The following is a 25224-nucleotide window of genomic DNA, read 5'->3' as shown; positions in this document are numbered from 1 at the left end:
CGATAGAGGGCTAATATCCAATATATACAAAGAACTCAAGAAGTTAGACCCCAGGGAACCAAATAACCCTATTAAAAAATGGGGTAGAGACCTAAACAAAGAATTTTCTCCTGAAGAAATTTGGATGGCCGAGAAGCACCTTAAGAAATGTTCATCGTCATTAGCCATTAGGGAAATGCAGATCAAAACAACCCTGAGATTTCACCTCACACCAGTCAGAATGGCTAAGGTTAAAAACTCAGGAGACAGCAGGTGCTGGCGAGGATGTGGAGAAAGAGGAACACTCCTTCACTGCTGGTGGAATTGTAAGATGGTACAACGACTCTGGAAATCAGTCTGGTGGTTCCTAAGAAAACTGGGCATGATACTTCTGGAGGACCCTGCTATACCTCTCCTGGGCATATACCCAGAGGATTCCCCAGCATGCAATAAGGACACATGGTCCACTATGTTTGAAGCAGCCTTATTTATAATAGCCAGAAGCTGGAAAGAACCCAGATATCCCTCAATGGAGGAATGGACACAGAAACTGTGGTATATATACACAATGGAGTACTATTCAGCAATTAAAAACAACGAATTCATAAATTTTTTAGGCAAATGGATGGAACTGGAAAATATCATCCCAAGCGAGGTAACACAATCACAAAAGAATACACTTGGAATGCAATCATTGATAAGTGGATATTAATTAGCCCTGAAGCTCTGAATACTGAAGATACAATTAGCATATCAAATGATTCCCGTGAAGAAGGAAGAAGAGGGCCCTAATCCTAGAAAGGCTTGATCCAGCATTGTAGAGGAGTACCAGGACAGAGAAAAGGGAGGGGGAAAGACAGGAGAATGGATGGAGAGAAGAGGACTTATGGAACATATGGGGGGGGGGGGAAGGGGAAGGCTTTTAGAATGTAAACAAAGAATATAGAAAATAAATTTTAAAAAGTATTACTAAATTAATTGAAAGAGAAATTACAAACTTTTTCTGATAAAATTGATGATTTACATGAAAAATATTTCTGTTAATCTATGTCTTTTTATTGGGAAATTGATGTTATATTAATGAATAGTGATTGTTTCTTCTTGTTATTTTTTATGTTATTTTTATGTTTGGGTGGTTATCTTCTTTTGGGTTTGTTAGAAGATTACTTTCCTGCTTTTTCTACATGTAGTTTCTTTCGTTGTGTTGGTATTTTCCATCTATTATCCTTTGTAGGGCTGGATTTGTGGAGAGATATTGTGTAATTTTGGTTTTATCATGGAATATTTTGTTTTTTCCATCTCTGTTGATTGAGAGTTTTGCTGGATATAGTAGTCTGGGTTGGCATTTGTGTTCTCTTAGGGTCTGTGTGAGATCTGCCAAGGATCTTGCTTTCATCATCTCTGGTAAGAAGTCTGGTATAAATCTGATAGGTCTGCCTTTATAAGTTACTTTCCCTTTTTCACCTTACTGCTTTTAATATTCTTTATTTGTTTAGTAAATTTGGTGTTTTGATTATTATGTGTCAAGAGGAATTTTTGTTTTGGTCCAGTCTGTTTGGAGTTCAGTAGGCTTTTTGTATGTTCATGGGCATCACTTTCTTTTGGTTAGGGAAGTTTTCTTCTATAATTTTGTTGAAGATATTTACTGGCCCTTTAAGTTGGAAATCTTCACTCTCTTTTATACATATAATCCTTAGGTTTGGTCTTCTGATTGTGTCCTGGATTTCCTGGATGTTTTGGTTGCAACCTTTATGCATGTTTGCATTTTCTTTGACTGTTGAGACAATGTTTTCTATGGTATCTTACTGCAGCCATTTGCGCCAGGGAGCCAGGTGACTCCACAGCCTTCTGTGCACAACCTGCCAGGAGAGAGTGATCTCCCAGCCTTGCACAAGAACCCTACCAACAGAAACCAAGGCTACTTGGGAACATTAGAACCCAGTTCTCCCAACACAGCAAGTCCTGGATATCCCAACACACCAGAAGCAAGAGTTGTATTTAAAATCATATCTCATGATGCTGATAGAAGGTTTCAAGAAGGACTTAAATAACTCCCTTTAAGAACATGGTTCAACAGGAAAAAAAAAAGTCCTTCAAGAGGAAACACAAAAATCCCTTAAAGAATTACAGGAAAACACAAAGAATCAAGTAACCTGAACAAAACCATCCAGGATTTAAAAGTGGAAGTAGAAATTATAAAGAAATCACAGTGCGAGACATCTCTGGAGAAAGAAAACTTTGGAAAGAATTCAGGAGTCATATATACAAGCATCAACAACAGAATACAAGAGATAGAAGAGAAAATCTCAGGTGAGCATTATTTTTGAACTGCATAAGGCTTTTATTTCACTTTAAGAAATTGATGTTGATCCAGTCATATAATAGTTGGTTTGTACATAGCATAAAGATAATAGTAAGGAAAATTGTATGATAGTCATAAACATACATGACATATTGATTTTAAAAAGTTATTTCATAACAGCATGTCATAGTATTCATAATTGTGTTTCTTTATACAAAGGTTCTGCAGTGATATAATCTTTACTAAGTCTCTAGAAACTGAGAGTAAATACTGAAGCCAAACATATTTGATCTTCCTCAAACAATATTACTTAGGATTTCCAGAACAGAGTACGATTTTCATAATATAATAATACTACATTAGAAAAAGCTGCTTGATTCTAGTCTACTATGATACTATGGTATTAGTTTCAACAGGCTACAACCTAAATTATGAGTACAGTTTTCCTTAGAAAAACAAGGGGCTAGGCATTAGTTTTATGTCGATATTTTGTATAAGAAGAGGAACTTAAAGTTTAAATAGTGTGGAAAAGAAACCATACACTCTATATTCCTATGATAACAGTAGGAGATTTGGTGATTCCTAACTCAGGGAAAGCATAATCTTGGCAAATTTGAGTCATGATTCATCACAAAAGGTCCCAAAGTAGGAAAACACATTGAAATGATTGCTGTGATGTTCATCAGCCACCAACCAGGATTATATACAAGAGCAATGCAACCTTGTAAGATGGAAGAGAGGGCATAAAAACCTATAAAGGTGGACCCCAGGGCCAGTATCCTGTGGGTAGCTCTGGTCTCAGGAGCTATTCTGGAGCAAACAGTGATGCTGTGGATATGTTGAACACTTTGCCTATGCATATAGAGAATGACAACCATGGAACTGCTAGACCAGATGATCACGAAAGAAAACAAAATTTCAGGAAGAACAAAAAGTGCAGTATATAATGAGCTTATAAAGTCATCATGAACTACAATGGAGCAGTATTTCAAATGAGCTTTATGTGTCAGGTTCTTTCTGTTCTCCTTGTTAGACATATAAACAGGAAAAATCACATTTAATGCTATGTAGAGAATCCAGCAAAGAGAAATGAAGAGACCAATATGACTTGGGTATTTGAGTTTAAAACTCATCGAACAAGAATTCCTAGGACTGATGGTGATTGCCTGGAAGACACTCAAGCAGCAGGTGGTACTAATGGACATGTTTCTGCCCAGTCTTTGAATATACAAAAGGAATTTGCAGCCAAAGTCACTGATAAATCCTTTTATCCCAAAAGTTTGCATGGTATGCATCAGTCCTTTAGAAAGAAGGATCAAAAAGTTGGCTGTGAATAGGTGTGTAAGAATCAAATTTGTGGTCTTTATTGTGTGTTCAATATAGTAATTGATTAGGTAGCAGGAAAGAAGTGAGAAATTTCCCAGAATTCCAACTGTACTCTGAAATAAGAACACTATCCCTATTATCAAATCCTTGAGATCCATTCTATCATTCAGCAATTTTTCATTAAACTATCACAAAAATCACTTCCTTGAGCTGTTGACTTGAACTCTTGGAGACCTGGTTGTTGATGTGAAAAAATTGCATGTGCTCTAGCTTGCTGTACTCTAGTAGTCAATCTAATAGAAGGCTTTTGATTCAGAAAATCATTTTGACAGCAATATTTGACAAAAATATATTGTCAGTAACACTGCTGAAATCTTCCAATATGTATATTTATGAAAAGTACTTCTAGATCTTTGCATAGAAATGTCACTATTAAGAGAAAGCCCAAGTACCTGTTAGAAAATCAATGATCAGTGAGTAAAAACATAAAGGGTTCTCATTGACAAATTCCAAAATGAACTTCCAGTTACAACTTATATTTAAAATAAAGTGACTTTAATAACCCTTTTAAGAAAAAGAAGTAAAAAAGTAAAAAGATAATTCTATGCATTTGTCTTCCTAAATTTAAACAAAATAAAAAACATTTTGTGAAATCAATGCAAGTATTTCTTTGTTCTAACAGAACACAGTGTTTATTATATAGTACAAGCAACTAACCATAATGTTTAAGTGACAAAATAGAAAAAAATTTAAGATTCAGGTCTCATATAGTTGACATAATACACATAGATATAGGCATTCTTGCTTTTGCACACAGATACAGACCTCATAAGCAACAAAATAAAAATATATGAATCATTTCTACCATAGTCAGGAAGAAAGTGAGAATATTGAGAAAAAATAAACTGGCAAAGGATGTACAATATTCTTATGAGCTCTGATGTCTGGTGTCATTGAGCAGTAAAGAATATCTAATGATAAAACCACGGTAAACAACACATATTTATATGATTGTGAATTCCTTTAAGCCCAAAAATGGGAAGAGAAGACAATTAACATTACTCAATATGGCCAAATTAATGACGCAAATAATTAGGTAAAACAATTTTTTTAAATTCATGAACATGGACTGCATCCACCTAAAATGGATTGAAGACTTTCTGCCTTAGACATGAAAAATGCATGGTTATCATTCCATGTAAGAGGCCGTAGAGGGCCATTGGTAATTGAAATTATAGGTTAGGTGTAGCTCAATTCTTGAGAAATAGTGGTTTAATCAAAAACAGTAATGATATCAGTTTTTCTTAATTAAAATGATGTTTCAGACAAAGATGAAGACATGCAGGTTTATCATTCTATTTATACTTCTGTTCTATGATGTCTTGTTCTATTTCTGTCGTTTGTTTTTGTGGGATCCTGGTTTGGGGACATGGTTGCTTAGATCTTACAAGTTCTAAAATACGCCATACAGAGCAACAAGTGGAAATAGAACAACCCATCTAGTTATTATACTCCCTTATGACTTCTTTCAGAGCACATGAGTTCTTTTTTCTCACCTGCATTGGTACTCAGGGGACACCCTGGTAAGACTGGGGTTCAAGAAATCTAAGCATCACTTGTCAGGCTTTAAATACCTAGTATTGGGAAACCCTGCTATAATATAAAGGTCAAAGTCTGCCATGCCAAGATTGGTCACATGAGCTTGATACAGAGCAGAGGATTGACTTTCTACCAGGCCTTCCTACACTCTACTTTACCTAAGAATCTGCAAATACATCATTCTACCTAACAAATACCAAATAATCCTTAGTGCAATTACAGGACCAACTTACTGGTAAACCTCTCCAGACAAATAAGGTATCCACAGAACTTCAAACTTTAGCCAATGAAAATTCATCCTAAGAGGAACCACTTCTCAGTTTCCAAGGTTTATATAGTTCTTCTCAGCACTAATAAAAATCTATGTGCACAAGCTGTTTTGTTGAAACCTTCTGAAATAGCTGCTTCACTGTCCATTATCTAAAATAGCAGTAAGAATAAAGAGCTTTAACACTGAGATATGACTGAGTCTTACAATCCCCCACATTCATTCTCTCTCTCTCTCCCTCCTCTCTCTCTCTCTCTCTCTCTCTCTCTCTCTCTCTCTCTCTCTCTCTCTCTCTCTCTCTCCCTCCCTCCCTTTGTGTATTCATTGCCTGAACCCACCTTGTGTGCTTCAGATTGTTGACACACCAAAGGATGGTATGGACTGAGGTACTAGTTTTTCTGCTCCATTCTTTCCTGTTTGGTATGCACCAGAACCTAGATTCAAGTAAAGAGGCAAAAAAAAAAGTGAAACCACAACCTAGGTCACACAACCAATACAAGAAAGACTCAGGGCCTCAGGATCTCAGGCCCTCAGGCACTTCAGTAATATTGTGGTCCAAGTCATTGTATAGGCCCACCCAAATGCTCAGAACCATAAAGGAAATTAAAGAGGACCAACCTAGTTGAAGTCTTCTTCCCTAAAGTTTATTCAAGCTAACAGAGACTGACTTGAGTTAGTCATAAAAAAAAAAACTGTTATGTTCTACAATGGTTCACTATGCAAAGAGCAGAAAAATGCATTGCCTGTCTCTCAATGAACTGTATAATTAAAAAATTGTTTTAATACTAAAAGAGATTTAACTCAAGAATTATAATATTAAAGGTAGTACATTACAAGGATAAAACTTAAATCCCAGTATTGTAAAAGCAACTAAATTATAGGAAACTATTAAAAATAATTAAGAAAGCAGATTAACAGTCACCACATAAATGATCCAATTTTTAAAATATCATTCATTTATAAGTAAAAGTTTTATTTACCCTCCTGTGTATGTTTTCATGGTTATAACTAATATAAGTAGCTAAAAACAAGCATTATACTTTTAATTTTGTATACTAAACAAATGTCCATCAAATACTATCTGATACCTGCTGAATATTACATATAATATATTTAATTGAAAATGCTTCCTATGACACACTGTCCATTTAAATTTACTTACTGTTATCATTTATAGTTCTCAGAACTCTGATGCTGCCAATATCTAAATGTAGCTTTATCAGCAGGTATTTGATCAATACATGTTATATATTAAAACAAGGCCTTACATTTCTAGAACTAATGAGTCACATAATGTAAAAAGACAAACTCACAGGGAGGTTTGATTTACTAGAGGTCTGCTTCATATTAAAGGATAAGTAAGCTTCAGATGTAAATTTTACTATTTAATGAACATGATTTTCAAAGACTGATCTCAATAAAAAACCACTCATATTGTGTAATATTAATAAGTATAATGCTAAAACATATGTTGATGTAAATTATAATGTTTTAGAAAATATTTAAAATTTATAAATGCAAGTAACTATATGCTAAGATTGCGTATTTCAGAGTTTTATCATCCATCAATAGAATTCTGATAAGTTACTAATCTAGAGCAGAGAAAATACTGCTGCTATGGATAGTCACATACTCAGTAGTTTAAATTTCATCTGGCAGTCTTTTAAATATAAATTTGTAGATGCCTCTTATCATGCTAAAATTATTTCTGCCCAATTTACATGCTCATCCCCCTGGATGAAAACAAAATAATGTTCAGAATTTTAAACAAAACCATAATTTTGCTATGCCTCAAAACTGTGAATCTACTCTAGCTAATTTACAGATAATACATAGCAGCTTTCTATACATCAAGAATTTCAATGAATATTCCAATAATCTTAATATAAATTTCATGGAGTAAAACAATTAGTAAAACATGGATCCACCTTCAAGAGTTCAAATGAACTGCAGATTACTACTTGGACAATCAATAGTTTATCCTGCATTCCTGTGTGAAAAACTCCAATTACAAGAGTTGTGTTTTTAAGTTGTTTATCTTCTGTTTTTAGTTTATATGTTTTTTTGGGAAAATTCAACAGAGAGGATAGAAATCAATTAATTTCTCCAAAGATTCTCTATACCATGCCAGCTCTAGTCAGGCTTCCTATACCAGAAAACCCCAGACTTGGTAAAAGCTGACGTAATCCAGTCTAGTTGATGTAGCTGTTCTCAGTCTCTTCAAATGTAATAGCAAACACCAGATGCTTCTGATCAAAGCCACATTATTCTTATCTCCTCCACATCATGGGCAAATATTCTTATATTTATCAACCCTGACAACGGCACCTTAATTTCAGAAGAAGGAGAACACATTCCCATTTGTTCTCAACAAACGGCTGGAATTTTAAATAAAAAACAATTAACTCCCCAGCAAATGGATAACATAGTTACATATAATACCTATTGTTATAGCAAGATTTTTAAAAAAATGTGTTCTTCTGATGTTATCCAAAACACAATAATTTAAACATGCCTCCTTTTATGCATTAAAAGTTTTTATCTTTTCCCATTTAAAGAACTCTAAAACAATATTAAATTTTTAGGGGGACATATACAACAAACTGGGAATGCTGGATCAGTCTACCTCCATCTTAGTCTTCAAAGCCATTTTATTGTAAGGAATAAATCTAGTTTATTCTTTGATTAACCCTATTTTTTATTAAACCTATTATTTTCATGGATTAGACTATGCCCCACTTGTAGTATTAACTAGAAATGTTTCCTTCTGCTTGTTCCAGTAAATGATAACCATGTCTTGGCTTCAAAAATTATAACCATCTTAATTTCATTTGAGAAGTTGTTATGACTATTTTATGATATCCTTGCAATCATGTATTTGTTTCAAGAGGTCATTATGAGTAACATTTAATATGTTCTTCTCGTGTACTGCCACCTATTTTACTGCCCAAAAATGTCAGTAAGTGGTTTTTATTCATTCATATTAGGGATTAAAAATAAAGAATTTATCTCCCACACAGAAAATGGTGATCATATTCAAAAAGATATTTATCTTAAATGTAATATATAGCAGAAGGTATATAAAATTCAATGTCAATCATTGTACTTTCATGGTTTATTCATCAGAGAATTATTATGTTATTTGTAGTACATAACATTAGAAACCTCTAGATAATATTTAAGAGGAGAACCCTAGCTGAAACACAGATGATAGTGTACTCTGAAGCATTGTAAATGAAAGACAAATAAATTTATAACAAACAAACACTAAGGAAATATGAGTATATATATATACACTATGATTGCACTTAGGACCAGTACATTATGGATTATCAATGATTGCATCATTTATGGATTAATGTAGAAATTAATACATGTCCAATAATACAAAATGCAATAACAACACAGCCATATACTATTTTAGTGTTATGAAAATTGATAATTTGGTGAATTCCAAATTATCACACATTTTTCAAAAAATCACTAGATTGGAATGTATAGAAGAACAACAGGTCTCCCTGACAAGACAGGTTAGAACATTCAGAAAGTTCCAGAGTTAATGAGTTTGTCTATAATGTATTATAATAATATTATTGAAATATAAAATCTGTCAGAAGAAAAAGGACAGTTGTCCTCTAATCTCATACACACATACACACACACACACACACACACTATGTTCACAATCACTTTTATATCTGACCATACACAGATACATAGACATACACAAATACATTACAAAAACTGAATTATTATTAATTGATATTTACATGCTTACATTCACTAAATTCCTTGATGAAATCAAATATACAATAAATCCAGATTTTGAAAAAGCAATAAAGTGTAAGATATTCATATAACCTGAGGTCAAAGTTTGTACTGCATGTATTTCCAAATTCTGAATCAATTTTCCATGTAAAACCTTTACTCCAGACTTCCCTTCTTAGATGTATTATTTCCAACAACAAATATAAACTGCTCACCTGACTCATTCTTTGTGGCAAAACTTCAGCTCAGGGTGCACTTCATGATATCCTGAAATTTTTAAAAGCCAGCATTAGCAACAGTGGGACATCTTAACTGTGACACAAAGGTCAACATCTGTGACTTCATCTCCCTTATGAACTGAAGTTTTCATTACATCTGCTGTGGCAATGATAGCACTCGCTCTGGGAGCCAATATCTTTTCTGGTACTCTTTTGATAGCTAACTACCAAACCTCACCATTAAATTCATGTGTCTCCAAAGAGACATTCCAAAGTGTTTGAAGAACTAAAAACAATTGTATTCTCATGACCCCTGAAAGATAACCATTTCAGAATATAGCAAGCATATTAATGTCTGCTGTGTGAGAATTTTACAAAGAGGTTCTGTGACTTACTCTACTCAATCCTTCTCTTAATTCTTCTTCAGAAAGTTTATTAATTATAAGATTTAAGCACTGCCTACTGTTACCACAATGGGCCAAATACTGTCATTCAAAAATTCAGGAATAATGGATCAAGTGTTTGTGGTAATTATTTGCACCAAAAATAATAATCTTCCTTTTAAAACCACTTACAAATTACATTGACTACTGATAAGGAAATATGCTTGCAAAAGTTACAAACATCACCATGGCACTGACAAAAATCTTTGAACATTGCCCTTTTCATCATAGTCTTTCCATGCAAATATCTATTCTTCACAAAAGAGATCAACTGTCTTCTTTAAATAGTAGACATGCCATGCCTGCAATTTTAAATAAATTTCTTTGGCGGTCCTAGAGTATTCTCAATTAATCTTAATTAAAAATATAGTGAACATTAATCTTTTAACATTAGTAAGAAAAACAAATTGTAGTAAATTAATATTAGCATTCTGGTCAAAAAGAATATTTCTTTGAGTATTTAAAAACATCAAAGATACTAAAGCAGTATAGTCCTCATCAGACATCTAACCTTTTGGTTCAACTGTATGATCAGTTCCAAGAGCTCTCTGCATTTCAAGAATTCAATCCAGTAATTACAAGCACAGAAAATTTTTCTGTCCTGGTCAATGTTTCCTGGATGGTTAATGTGTTGATTTGAATGAGAAATAACACCATTGACAAAAAGCAAAAGACCATCACCTGTTGTCTGACATCCAAACTTACAGATTCTTTGGAAAGTTGTTTGTGTTGGATGGGTTTTGAAGAGGTAAACATATGAAGTGGCATTTGGTAGAAGCAGGCACAAGTGAAAGGCTAAGACAGACTTGTGAAGGAATGTTTGGCTGAAGCAGACACAGCTTAAAGGATGTTCTGCTAAAACATTTAAAAGGACAGTTGATGAAGAATTTTTCATGAATAGCACACATGTATTGGTCTGTCTTATATTGTATGGTTGAGTTTCACTTGTCAGGACTCTATAGAGATAAAACACCAAATATCTTTTTGTGGTGTGTTGTGTTTTTTGTTTCTTTTATGTACTTGGGCTGGTTGGCAGAGAGTTGTCAGTTGAGAAAGACATACTTGTTGAGGAAAGACACAAGGCGAGACAAGACCCAAGAAGGACACCTGATGTTTGGAGGGAGTATAAGAAGGACACCATAGACAGTGACAGGGGATGAGCTTGGCTTGTTTATCTGTGTAATATTTGTTGGTCATGTATCTTTTTTGATATTTGTTTCACTGAGAAAACCAAAAGCAAGAATTTTTCTAGTTGTTCCTGTTAGCCCTTGTCCTGCCTATTGACTTATGTCAAGGATAAGTCCTAGTTGTTGCAGTTAGTGTCACTGTAGTTGACTTGTGTTTTTGACTCAACCCTACTGAACTGGACTGTTGGAATATCTATGAAGTATTTGTGAGTGGATCAAGCTGCCTTTGTTGATGTGAACTGAGAACTGCTAATTACTTAACAGGTGAGAGTTGTTCTAAAGAAACATTTTTAAACACATTATTTCTTCATTTTTTACTACCTCTAGTGGTTGGTACGATAAAAGGAAGATTAAAGTGTTTAAGAACCATCATTAAAAATGGGCTTTAAAAAATTAAAGTTAGAGGTGTTCAATTTTTCATGCTGTTTGGAAAGGATTGAATGGGGCATCCTTGATAGAGAAAGGTTTGTATTGAGGAGGGTATTGATATTAACAACTTTGTCTGTGAAGCTGTGACTAGTCAGCTTACTATTTCTGATTCCACATCTCTTTTTTTTTCTGTTCTGTTTCCCAACCATAATGAACAGTCTATAAAAATATAAATGTCCAAACGATTTCTCCCTTCTTAAAGCTGTTTGCAATTGTACTGTCTTAGTATAACATCAGAAAAAATATCGAATGTATAAATTGGTACCATAGAGAGGGATGAATGTGACTGACCATATTTGTTTTTGAAGGAATGTAGGAGAGTTAAGAACTTTCTATTAGAAAAGCAGATGAGTGCCGTTACCAGATTTAATGAGCTAATGTGCATGTAATCTGTCAAGCTCTTATGCTGAGAGCAAAGTGAACTTTAGAGATTGGCTCAAGAATTTAAAAATTGCTCAGGGATTATAGCAGCAACTGTGACAAAAGTCATTTTGCCATGCTGAGAGACAGGAGCCTTGTAGGACTCTTCTCTGAAAGGCTGTCCCCAGCAGCTATCATAAACAGATGCAGATAATGAGAGCCAAACATTAGACAAAACCCTGGGACCTTATGCAATAGTTGGTGGAATGATTGAAGGCCCAGAAGAAGAGAGGAAGTCCGCAGGAAGAACAATAGAGTCAAATAACCTGGATACTTGGGAGCTATAAGAAGCTGAGCTAAATACCAAAGGCCATACACCTGCTTCGCCAAAGACACCTGCACATATGTACCAAACAAACAACTTAGTTTCAATGTGGGTCCCCCAACCACTGGAAAATGGGCAATCTCTAAAGCTGTAGCCTGACAGTGGAATCTGTGTTCAACAGGGCTCCCTTGTATGGATTCAATGGAAGAGTATTATCATAATGTTACAGAGAACTTACGTGACAGGGCAGAAGAAGCTTAGTGGGTGTCCATACTCTCAGAAGAGAGAAGTGGTTATGGGGAGAGGGACTCTATGAGAGGGCAATTGCAGGGAGCATCATTTTGGATGTACACAAAGATAGAAAAAATGAAGGAAAGAAAGAGAAAATGAGAGAGAGTATGTGAAGAAGGCAGAAAAAGAAAAGAAGGAAGGAAGGAAGGAAAGAGGGAGGGAGGGAAGGAGAGACAGAGGAAAAGGGAGAAATAGAGAAAAGGAAAGAAAGAAGGAAGGAATGAATGAACAAATGAAGGAAGGAAGGAAAGAATGGCAAAGAGAAAATACCAGGAGCCATAGTATGGTCAAGTTATTGAGCATAGAACATATATATCAATAAAGGAATTAAGAATAAAAACATCAGGGCTGGAGAGATGGCTCAGCGGGTAAGAGCACTGACTGCTTTTCCAAAGGTCATGAGTTCAAATCCCAGCAACCACATGGTGTCTCACAACCATCCTTAATGAGATCTGACTCCCTCTTCTGGCATCTGCAGACAGCTACAGTGTGCTTACATATAATAAATAAGCAAATATTTAAAAAAAAAAAAAGAATAAAAACATCAGCCCAGCCAAAGACCTGTGTTCCTTCTGGTTTTTACCTGTTTCTAGAACAGAGCCTCTGGTCTGGATCCCCACACACTCAACCAAAAATCCAGTTGCAGGTCAACCACCCCAGATATTCTGACAAATCCAGGATCACAGGTGAGACCCCAAATATTGCCCCAATTCCTGGCATAACCAGGACCCCTAGGACATAGGGACACAGGTATCCTGTCCAGCCATAGACCCACACTCCTTCTGATTTGCACCTGGGCCTGGAGCAGAGTCTCTGCTCTGGATATCCAACCACTTAGTCCACATCCAAATGCAGTGTGACATCTAGGAGTTTTGACATATCAAGTTCCTCAGGAGCAGAGGATAACAGAACAACAGAATCACAGACTCACAGGAGGAACAAGCTCCAGTTAGAGATAGCTAGGCTAGTTAACACCAGAGATAACCAGATGGTGAGAGGTAAGCACAAGAACCTAACCAACAGAAACCAATAATACTTGACAATATCAAAACCCAGTTCTCCTACCACAAAAAGCTCTGGATAGTCCAACACACCTATAAAGCAAGATTCTCATAAAGATGATATAGGACTTTAAGAAAAATATAAATACAAGAACAAAAGAAATACAAGAGAATACATGCCAACAAGTAGAAGCCCTTAAAGAGGTAATATATAAAACCCTTAATGAAAAACATGATAATACAATCAAATGTGTGAAATAATTGAGCAAAACCATTCAGGATCTAAAAATGGAAATAAAAACATTAAAGAAAACACAAATGGAAACAGCTGGGAGATGGAAATCCTATGAAAGAAAGCAGGAGTCATAGATGCAAGGATCACCAACAGAAATTTGGGGGAAAAAACACACCCAAATAGGTGAAGGAATTGAACAAAAACATCCATAATCTAAAGATAGAAATAGAACAATAAAGAAATCACAAAGGGAGACAACCCTGGAGATAGAAAACTTAGGAAAATGATCAGGAGTCATTGATGCGACTATCACCAACAGAATACAAAAGTGAGGATATCAGATGCAAAAGACTCCATAGAAAACATATACACAACAGTCAAAGAAAATGCAAAATGCAAGACAGACCTAACCCAAAACATCCAGAAAGTCCAGGACACAATGAGAAGAGCAAACCTAAGGATAATAGGTAGAGAAGAGAGCGAAGATACCCAACTCAAAGCACCAGTAAATATCTTCAGCATAATTATAAAAGAAAACTTCCCTAAAGAGATGCTCTAAGACATAAAAGAAGCCTACAGAACCCCAAATAGAATGTACCAGAAGAAAAATTCCTCCCGTCACATAATAATCAAAACACCCAATGAACAAATCAAAAAAAAATATTAAAAGCAGTGATGGAAAATAACCAAGTAACATATAAAGGAAGACCTATTAGAATTACAAGAGACTTCTCAACAGATGATCTAAAAGCAAAAAGATCCTGGGTAGATGCCAAACAGACCTTAACAGAATGCAAATGCCAGCCCAGGCTACTATATCCAGCAAAACTCTCAATTACTATAGATGGGTAGACCAAGATGTTCCATGATAAAAACAAATTTACACAATATATTTCCACAAATACAGTCCTACAAAGGATAATAGATGAAAAACTCCAACACAAGAAGGGAAACTACACCCTACCAAAAGCAGCAAAGTAATCTTCGTTCATCAGAAAACAAAGGAAGATAACGATGCAAACATAAATCTACCTCTAACAACAAAAATAACAGGAAGCAACAATCACTGGGCCTTAATATCTCTTAACATCAATGGACTCAATTCCTCAATAAAAGTACATAGACTACCAGATTGGATAATTAAACAGGACCCAGCATTTTGCTGCACACAACAGTTCATGTCAGTGACAAACATACACTACTTCAGGGTAAAAGGATGGAAAACAATTTTCCAAGCAAATGTTCCAAGAAATAAGCTGGAGTAGCCATACTAATATTGAATAAAATTGACTTTTGACCAAAGGTTATCAAAAAAAGATGAGAGAGGACATTTCATACACATCAAAGGAAAAATTTACTAATATGAACTCTCAATTCTGAGCATTTATGCTCCAAATGCAATGGCACCCACATACATAAAAGATACTTCACTAAAGCTCAAAGCACACATTGTACCTCACACAATAATAATAGAAGATTTCAACACCTCTTCTATTATTATTTCAATTTCTATTATTATTTCTATTATTTCAGTACCTCACTCTAAACAATGAGCAGATCATGGAGTTTAGTACAAGGAGATAAGAATGGATCAATTCAGGGCTGGAGAGATGGCTCAGTGGTTAAGAGCACTGCCTGCTCTTCCAGAGGTCCTGAGTTCAATTCCCAGCAACCACATGGTAGCTCACAACTATCAGTGTACAGTGTACATGAAATAAAAAAAGAATGGATCAATTCGAATTCTTCTGCATGCTGACCTCCAGTTGAACCAGCACCATTTGTTGGAAAGGTTATCTTTTTTGGATGTTTTCCGCTCCTTTGTTGAAGATCAAGTGACCATAGGGATGTGGATTAATTTTGGGTCAGAACGCTAAGATCAAAAACTCAGGTGACAGCAGATGCTGGGGAGGATGTGGAAAAAGAGGAACACTCCTCCATTGATGGTCAGATTGCAAGCTGCTACAACCACTCTGGAAATCAGACTGGTGATTCCTCAGAAGTTTGGCTATAGTACTATTTGAGGAGCCATCTATACTGCTCCTGGGCATATACTCAGAAGATGCTCCAACATGTCATAAGGACACATTCTCCACTATGTTCATAGCAGCTGTATTTATAAAAGCCAGAACCTGGAAACAACCCAGATGTCCTTCAACAGAGGAATGGCTACAGAAAAGGTGGTACATTTACACAGTGGAGTACTATTCAGCTATAAAAAAAACAGTGACTTCATAAAATTTGCAGGCAAATGGATGAAACTAGAAAATAAAATTTGAAATGTAAATAAAGAAAAGATCAAATTTAAAAAAAGGAAATATCATCCTGAGCGACGTAACCCAGTCACAAAAGAACACACATTGTATGTACTTGCTGATAAGAGAAAATTAGGCCAAAAGCTCAGAACACCCATAATACAACTCAGAGACCATATGAAGCTGAAGAAGGAAGACAAAAGTGTAGATGCTTCAGTCCTTCTTAAAAGGAGGAACAAAATACTCACAGAAGGTAAAGGATTGAAAGGAATTGCTGACAGGAGCCTGATATAGCTGTCTCCTGAGAGGTTCTCCAGAGCCTGACAAATACAGATGCAGATGCTTGCAGCTAATCATTGGACTGAGCATGTGGCCCTGATTGGAAGAATTAGGGAAAGGAGTGAAGAAGCTCAATGGGTTTGCAACCGCATAGGAAGAACAATGATATCAACTAACCAGTCCCTCCAGAGCTCCCAGGGACTAAACCACAAACCAAAGAGTATGCACAGAGGGACCCATGGCTTCAGCTGTTACATATGCAGCAGAGGATGGCCTTGTCTGGCATCAATGGGAGAAGAGGCCCTTGGTCTTCTTAAGTCTTGATACTCCAGTGTAGGGGAAACCCATAGCGGAAAGGTAGGAGTAGGTGGGTTGGTTGGGGAGCACCCTCATAGAAGCAGGGTGAGGACAATGGAGATGGGATAGGGTGTTTGGTGAAGGGAAACTGGGAAAGGGGATAACATTTGAAATGTAAATAAATAGAATATCCAATTAAAAAAAGAAAACAGAAAAGAATTGTCTGGAAGAATAATAAAAACAAAGAATACAAGACGTTAACACCTCTCTTTCTTAGAGAAGTTAGCTTGCAAAGGACCACCTTGTTGTCTAGTGACCAAAACCCAATGTAAGACCAATATTAGACAAATAAAGAAGGTTTACCAAGATATAAAAAAAAAAATAACACTGCATTGTGCCAGAAATTGTAAAATAACATTATCAGCATTGGCTTGAAGGTTTTTCTTGGGCCCAATAACAATTGGCACTTTGCCACTAAAAGTTGATAATACACCAGTTGGGACATGGCAAGCTTTCCATCCTAACTTGGAGATTTTATGTATGTCTACTGCCCTTTAAACCTCGATAGCTGCCAACCTAAGAATGGGCTGTCATTACTTGGAGAAACATGCCTCTAGGTTGTTTCTATTTTTCAATTGTTATTAATTATTTTATTAATTTGCATACCAAAAGGTATCCCCTGTTGTTCTCCCCTCATAGAGTTCTTCATCCCATTCCCTCTCCTCTTCACTTCTGAGATGACGCCTCCCACCACCCACCCAAGGTATTCTATTTCCCTGGGGCATAAAGTTTCTACAAAATTAGTCTCCTTCTCTCTCACTGATGCCAGACAAGGCAGGCCTCTGCTACATATGTGCCTGGCGACACAGGCTCCTGTCTTCAAACACAAAATTGTATCAGTAATAGTGTCAGTGATTGATGCCTGCCCATAGAATGGATTTGAAGTTGTGCCGGTCCCTGGTCAACCTTTTCTTTAGTCTCTGCACCAATTTTGTCCCTGCCCAAGTTTACTACACAACTCAGCCCTGTAATTATGTAGTCCTAATCTGTTTGAAGTAAAGTCTAACTCAGGAACTTGATGCCATGTTACCTTGTGCTAATCACATCTCATTGATAACTGGTGGGCAACACACACACACACACACACACACACACACACACATTTCTCCAGCTGGCAAGACATATAAAAAGACAAAGCAATATGATTCTTCCAATTTTCATAATTCTCTAACAACTGACTCCAAATATGTTGAACTAAACGACATGTATTGGGTAAAGATTTCAAAATAACCACTTACTGCCTGTCTTAGTCAGGGTTTCTATTCCTGCACAAACATCATGACTAAGAAGCAAGTTTGGGGAGTAAAGGGTTTATTGAGCTTACACTTCCACATTGTAGTTCATCACTAAAGAAAGTCAGGACTGGAACTCAAACAGGTCAGGAATCAGGAGCTGATGCAGAGGCCATGGAGGGATGTTTCTTACTGGCTTGCTTCCCCTGGCTTGTTCAGCCTGCTCTCTTACAGAACCCAAGATTATGAGCCCAGGGATGCCACCACCCACAAGGGGCCCTCCCCCCTTAATCACTAATTGAGAAAATGCTCCACAGCTGGATCTAATGGAGGCACTTCCCCAACCTAAGGTCCTTTCTCTGTGATAATTCCAGCCTGTATCAAGTTGACACACAAAACCAGCCAGTACACTGCCATATCAATGAATTCCAATAAAACACATAAATAACTGAAAAAATAATTTAATTGTTGGCTTCTTTAAAGGTAGAGTCTTTTTCTATTATCATAACAGTTAGGAATAATTAGCACTCAAGCTGGTGCTGTAGCAGTAGCTCAAAACTTACATCCTGATCCTCAGTCAGCTAGAGAAAGGCTGGGTAAAAAAAGACCTTTTGAATATAAAAGCCTACTCTCAAGGATACGCTTTCTAGAAGTCCATACCTACACTTCAAGACCTCACATTCTAATAGTTCTAATTCTTCAATACAATCTCACCTCTGGTAAATAAACATTCTGTCATAAGATATTATGGGGAATTCATACTACCACGCAGGATATATTTCATCATTTGAGGAAACCAAGGCAAGAGCTGAAGACAAGATCTAGAGGCAGAAATCATGATCACAAATTGTTCATTAGTTGCTTGGATCCTCTGTCTTTCTTGATACATTCTTTTATACAGCTTAGGCCCAGTGTTGAGAAATATAATCCATTGTGGATTGGGTCCTCCTTAAGTAAATAGCAATAAAATTGCTCCTACCAAAATTGTAATAAGACAATCTGATTGAGATAATTACTTAGTAGGGACTTTTCTCAAGCAATGTCAAGTTTGTATGAAATTGACAGAAAATATAAAAACCCAGAGAAACAAGGTATAGTTCCAATATTTCATCCTGAGAGGACTTTCACTATCCCATCAGGCCCAAATACCAATTGCTTATAAGTGGATTTCCATCAGCTGAATGAGGCCAAGAGACAAAGTTGAACCCAATACTTCATGGTTCCAGTTCTCAGGCAGCTTGGTCAATTGTGTCCTTTTTACCACTTTTCCATTAAAGGCATAAATTGGGAACATTATAATCCTTCTCTACTCATCTCCTAGAGTCTAACATTCTTTCATTCATTATTCTACAATCTCTCAGAGTTAAAAGAAGTAGTATCAATGTCTTGTTTCAAACTGAGCGATCAACAATCATTTATTCTCAATCCTATGCACAGATGTCAGAATCTGAGTAGCGCTGTTCACTGCACAGAAGTGCCATCTATAAATAATCCTGACAATGGGATTTTTATTGGCATATTTAGAGGTTAGTTTGTTGCTATTTATTATATGTAAACAAAAGTGGTAAGTTCCATGTGTGCCTGTTTAATCACCACCCATATATATTGAGTGAGCTTATAGTAGTATCATATATGAATTCCTTCGCATCAAATTGTCCTAATAATAAATTAGAGAGTAGAGTGTAACTTATAAGATATTCATGGCACTACAGCACACATTGGCATATGATGGACGTCCTAGTTCTCTCATCAGAGTAGTTTGGTTGATGCCTTTCTTCCCCTAAAAATCTCCATAGAAATCTCTGGATCTACAAAAGCTAGCTAGGAACTAAGTCATTTTCAGTTCACATCCAAATTGATTTTTCTCAGTCTTGTAACAAGGATTTATGTACCTTCAGCCATTAGAGTCATCATACTGCACAAACAAAAATAAAAATAGCCTGGGCAGTGTTCAAGAACACATATAAACAACAAATCAGCAATTAATAGCCCTCTCTGTTGTAATAAATATTTTCTTAGGTACTTATGATTGTAGGAACAGAAATATACAGAATATACTTTTGAAATATTCCAACTCTATTATAACATATATGAGTGTATGTATTTTTCATGAAGCATCCATTATATTTAAATCTATCCACCATATCTGTGCAAATACCTCTGATAGTCCCTCCCTTTGATTTGATCTACTTACTATTATTCTCATCTTTTAAGTCATTCATTATTCTTCATTTTTTCCATCCTATGGTTCTAAAGGGTTTAATCTCCCTCCAAAAAAATATTAGAAATGGATAAAAGCTATATTTAATACAACAAGGGCAGATTGGTCACAGTAAAGACATGGTCTCAATATGAGTTTATTTGAGATTTCTTTCCTGCTATGAGACTATAAAGCACCCTTACAAATGTAACTTAAAAGATAAAGGGGTATTTTTAAATAGTAGTTATATCTTATAGTTTATAATATAGGGAAGTCAGAGCAGCAGAAACTTGAAATAGGTTGTCACCGCTCCCAGACGGGCAGCGCCAGGTACACAGAGATATCCCCAGTCTAACATTGCTTGGGATGCAGCCCGCCAGGCTTCTGCCTGTGCCCAGGGCATGGGCAGTTCTGTGTGCTGTGTGCCAGCCCTGTCCTGGGCCATTTGTCCTGCAGAGTGATCGGCACTTAGAAAAGGTCTGCGCAGCATCCGCCATCTTCACTCCCCGAATGAGCAGACAGGCAGCACCACATTCACAGAAATATCCTGAGTTTCACATCACTAGGGACACAGCCCGCCAGGCTTCTGCTGTGCCCAGGGCCTGAGAAGTTCTGTGGGCTGTCTGTGTGCCAGCCCTGTCCTGGGCCGTTTGCCCTGCAAAGTGATTGGCACTTGGAGAGGGTCCCCGCGGCATCCTCCATCTTCAGTCCTGGGTGGACCGGCAAGCAACACCAGGTACACAGAGACAATCCAAGTATAAAATTGCTTGGGGCAAGGCACATCAGGGCTCCAATGGTACCCAAGAGTAGGGCAGCACATCAGCAATCTGTGCCAGGGGAAACCCAGTCATCCAGTGGTATAGAAATAGCCTTACAAACTCACAGGAGGTTCAAATACCAGCCAGTGATAACAGGACAAACTAACACCAGAGATAACCAGATGGCAAAAGGCAAACGTAGGAACGTTACTAACAGAAATCAAGGCGATATGGCAGCATCTGAACCCAATTCTCCAACAACAGCAAGTCCTGGATACCACAACACACAAGAAAAACATGATTTGGATTTCAAATCACTTATCATGATGCTATTAGAGGATTACAAGAAGAACATAAATAAATCTCTTAAAGAAATACAAGAGAACATGAATAAGGAAGAAGCCCTTACAAAGAAAACAAAAAAATCACTTAAAGAAATTCAAGAGAATATGGGTCAACAGATAGAAGCCAAGAAAGATAAAAGGCAAAAATCACTTAAAGAAATGCAGGAGAAATTGGGTCAACAGGTAGAAGTCATAAAAGAGGAAACACAAAAATCTCTTAAAGAAATACAGAAAAACACTAACAAGTGAAGGAACTGAACAAAACTATCCAGGATCAAAAAACAGAAGTAGAAACAACTAAGAAATCACAAAGGGAGACAACTTTGGAGATAGAAAAGCTTGGGAAGAAATCAGGGGTCATATATGCAAATATCAACAACAGAAAACAAGAGATAGAAGAAAGAATCTCAGATGCCAAAGATACAATAGAAACCATTGAGTCAATCGCCAAAGAAAATGCAAAATGCAAAAAGCTTGTAAACCAAAACATCCAGGCAATCCAGGACACAATGAGAAGACCAAACCTAAGGATTATAGGTATAGATGAGAGTGAGTATTTACAAATTAAAGGGCCAGGAAATATCTTCAACAAAATTATGGAAGAAAACTTCCCAAACCTAAAGAATGCCCATGAATATACAAGAAACATACAGAACTACAAACAGACTGGACCAGAACAGAAATACCTCCTGTCACATAATAATCAAAACCCCAATTAAACTAAACAAAGAAAGAATATTAAAAGCACTAAGAGAAAAGGGCCAAGTAACATATAAAGGAAGACTTTTCAGAATTAAACCAGACTTCTCATAAGAGAACATGAAAGCTAGAAGATCCGGGCCAGACCTCATACAAACTCTAAGAGAATACAAATGTCAGCCAAGACTACTATACTCAGCAAAACTATCAATCACCACAGATGGAGAATCTAAGATATTTCATGATAAAACCAAATTTACACAATATCTATCCACAAATCCAGCCCTACCAAGGATAATAGGTGGAAAATGCCAATACAAGGAGGGAAACTATGGAAAAAGCAAGATACATTCTTTCATCAAACCCAAAAATAAAAAACACCTCAAAGGCTGAAAACATCCAATGGAAAAAAGATAGCCTTTTCAACAAATGGTGCTGGTTCAACTGGAGGTCAGCATGCAGAAGAATGCGAATTGATCCATCCTTGTCTCCTTGTACTAAGCTCAAATCCAAATGGATCAAGGACCTCCACATAAAGCCAGACACTCTGAAGCTAATAGAAAAGAAACTGGGGAAGACCCTTGAGGACATCGGTACAGGGAGAAAGTTTCTGAACAGAACACCAATAGCGTATGCTCTAAGAGCAAGAATTGACAAATGGGACCTCATAAGGTTACAGAGTTTCTGTAAGGCAAAGGACACCATCAAGAGGACAGATCGGCAACCAACAAATTGGGAAAAGATCTTCACCAATCCTACATCAGATAGAGGGCTAATATCCAATATATATAAAGAACTCAAGAAGTTAGACTCCAGAAAACCGAACAACCCTATTAAAAAATGGGGTACAGAGTTAAACAAAGAATTCTCACCTGAAGAACTTCGGATGGCGGAGAAGCATCTTAAAAAATGCTCCACTTCATTAGTCATTAGGGAAATGCAAATCAAAACAACCCTAAGATTTCATCTTACACCAGTCAGAATGGCTAAGATTAAAAATTCAGGAGACAGCAGGTGTTGGAGAGGGTGCGGAGAAAGAGGAACACTCCTCCACTGCTGGTGGGGTTGCAAATTGGTACAACCACTCTGGAAATCAGTCTGGCGGTTCCTCCGAAAACTGGGCACCTCACTTCCAGAAGATCCTGCTATACCACTCCTGGGCATATACCCAGAGGATTCCCCACCATGTAATAAGGATACATGCTCTACTATGTTCATAGCAGCCCTATTTATAATTGCCAGATGCTGGAAAGAACCCAGGTATCCCTCAACAGAAGAGTGGATACAAAAAATGTGGTATATCTACACAATGGAGTACTATTCAGCCATTAGAAACAATGAATTCATGAAATTCTTAGGCAAATGGATGGAGCTAGAGAACATCATACTAAGTGAGGTAACCCAGACTCAAAAGGTCAATCATGGTATGCACTCACTAATAAGTGGTTATTAACCTAGAAAACTGGAATACCCAAAACATAATCCACACATCAAATGAGATACAAGAAGAAAGCAGGAGTGGTCCCTGGTTCTGGAAAGACTCAGTGAAACAGTATTTGGCAAAACCAGAACGGGGAACTGGGAAGGGGTGGGAGGGAGGACAGGGGAAGAGAAGGGGGCTTACGGGACTTTCGGGGAGTGGGGGGGGGGGCTAGAAAAGGGGAAATCATTTGAAATGTAAATAAATTATATCAAATAAAAAAAAAGACAAAAAAAAAAAAAAAAACACCTCAAATATAAAAATAACATCAAAAATATCAGGAAGTAATAATCACTATTTCTTAATATCTCTTAACATCAATGGAATAAATTCTGCAATATAAAGACATAGACTAACAGATGGGCTATGGAAAAGGGACCCTACATTTTGCTGCAAGTAGGAAGCACACTTCAGTATCAAAGGCAAACACTGCCTCAGAGTAAAAGGCTTGAAATTGGTTTTACAAGCAAATGGTCCCAGAAAACAAGCCAAAGTAACCATTCTATTATCAGATAAAATTGACCTTCAACCTAAAGTCATCAAAGGAGACATGAAAGGACACGTTTTACTGGTCAAAGGAAAAATCTACTAAGAAGAACTCTCAATTCTGAACATCTATGCTCCAAATGCAAGGGCACACTCATTCATAAAAGAAACTTTACTAAACCTCAAAGTACACATTGCACCTAACACAATAATTGTGGGAGGCTTCAACACTCCACTCTCCTCAATGGACTGAACAGGAAAACAGAAACTAAAGAGGGACACAGTGAAATTAATTGAAGCTTTGGACCAATTGGATTTAACAGATGTATATAGAACATTTCACCCTAAAGCAAAAGAATATAGATTTTCTCAGCACCTCATGGTACCTTCTCCAAAACTGACTATATAACTGGTCACAAGATAGACCTCAACAGATATAAGAAGATCGAACTGATTCCATGCCTCCTATCATATCACTAAGGAGTAAGAGTGGTCTTCAATAGCAACAAAACAACAGAAAGCTCACATACACAAGGAAGCTGAACAATACTCAATGATACCTTGGTCAAGGAAGAAATAAAGAAATCAAAGAGTTTTTAGGATTTAATGAATATGAAGGCACAACATACCCAAATTTATGGGACACAATGAAAGCAGTGCTAAGAGGAAAACTCATAACCCAAAGTGCCTCCAAAAATAAAATGGAGAGAGCATACACTAACACCTTAACAGCACACCTGAAAGCCCTGGAACAAAAAGAAGCCAATTCATCCAGGAGGAGTAGAAGATAGAAAATCATCAAACTCAGGGCTGATATCAATCAAGTAGAAAAAAAAGAGAACCATACAAAGAATCAACAAAACCAGGAGCTGGTTTTGAGAAAATCAACAAGATAGATAAACCCTTAGCCAAACTAACCAAAGGGCACAGAGACAGTATCCAAATTAAAAAAATTAGAAATGAAAAGGGAGATAAAACAAAAGAAACTGAGAAAATTTTAAAAAAAAATCATCAGATCCTACTACAAAAGCCTATACTCAACAGAACTGGAAAATCTGGAGAAAATGGACAATTTCCTGGACAGCTACCAAACACCAAAATTAAATCAGGATCAAATAGGTCATCTAAACAGTCCCATAACCCCTAAAGAAACAGAAGTGTTCATAGAAAGTCCTCCAACCAAAAAAAGCACAGGGCCAAGGATTTAGTGCAGAATTCTATCCGACCTTCAAAAAAGACTTAACACCAATACTCTTCAAACTATTTAACAAAATAGAAACAGAAGGAACACTATCCAACTCATTCTACACAACCACAATTACACTGATACTAAAACCACACAAAGATCCAACAAAGAAAAAGAACTTCAAACCAATTTCCCTTATGAATATTGATGCAAAAATACT

General features: G+C 36.6%; 2 protein-coding genes across 2 annotated transcripts in view; both read right to left on the bottom strand.

The window, feature by feature from the left end:
* The window catches only part of LOC127673567 (formyl peptide receptor 2-like), a 476281-nt gene that overhangs the window by 305040 nt on the left and 146017 nt on the right, over window positions 1-25224 (bottom strand). The gene's annotated exons all lie outside the window — the stretch shown is intronic.
* On the bottom strand, window positions 2869-3765 carry LOC127673763 (vomeronasal type-1 receptor 2-like). Its single transcript, XM_052169527.1, has one exon. It carries the CDS (start codon window positions 3763-3765, stop codon window positions 2869-2871), a length of 897 nt encoding a protein of 298 aa, XP_052025487.1.

The sequence above is a fragment of the Apodemus sylvaticus genome, chromosome 23 (genome assembly GCF_947179515.1).
Source record: "Apodemus sylvaticus chromosome 23, mApoSyl1.1, whole genome shotgun sequence".
NCBI lineage: Eukaryota > Metazoa > Chordata > Mammalia > Rodentia > Muridae > Apodemus > Apodemus sylvaticus.
The sequence above is the reverse complement of the archived record's forward strand: the minus strand, read 5'-3'. Positions and strand labels throughout refer to the sequence as shown.

What these genes read in the sequence shown, in the direction of transcription:
- LOC127673763 (XM_052169527.1), bottom strand. Translation starts at nt 3,765, where the DNA reads ATGGATCTCAAGGATTTGATAATAGGGATAGTGTTCTTATTTCAGAGT.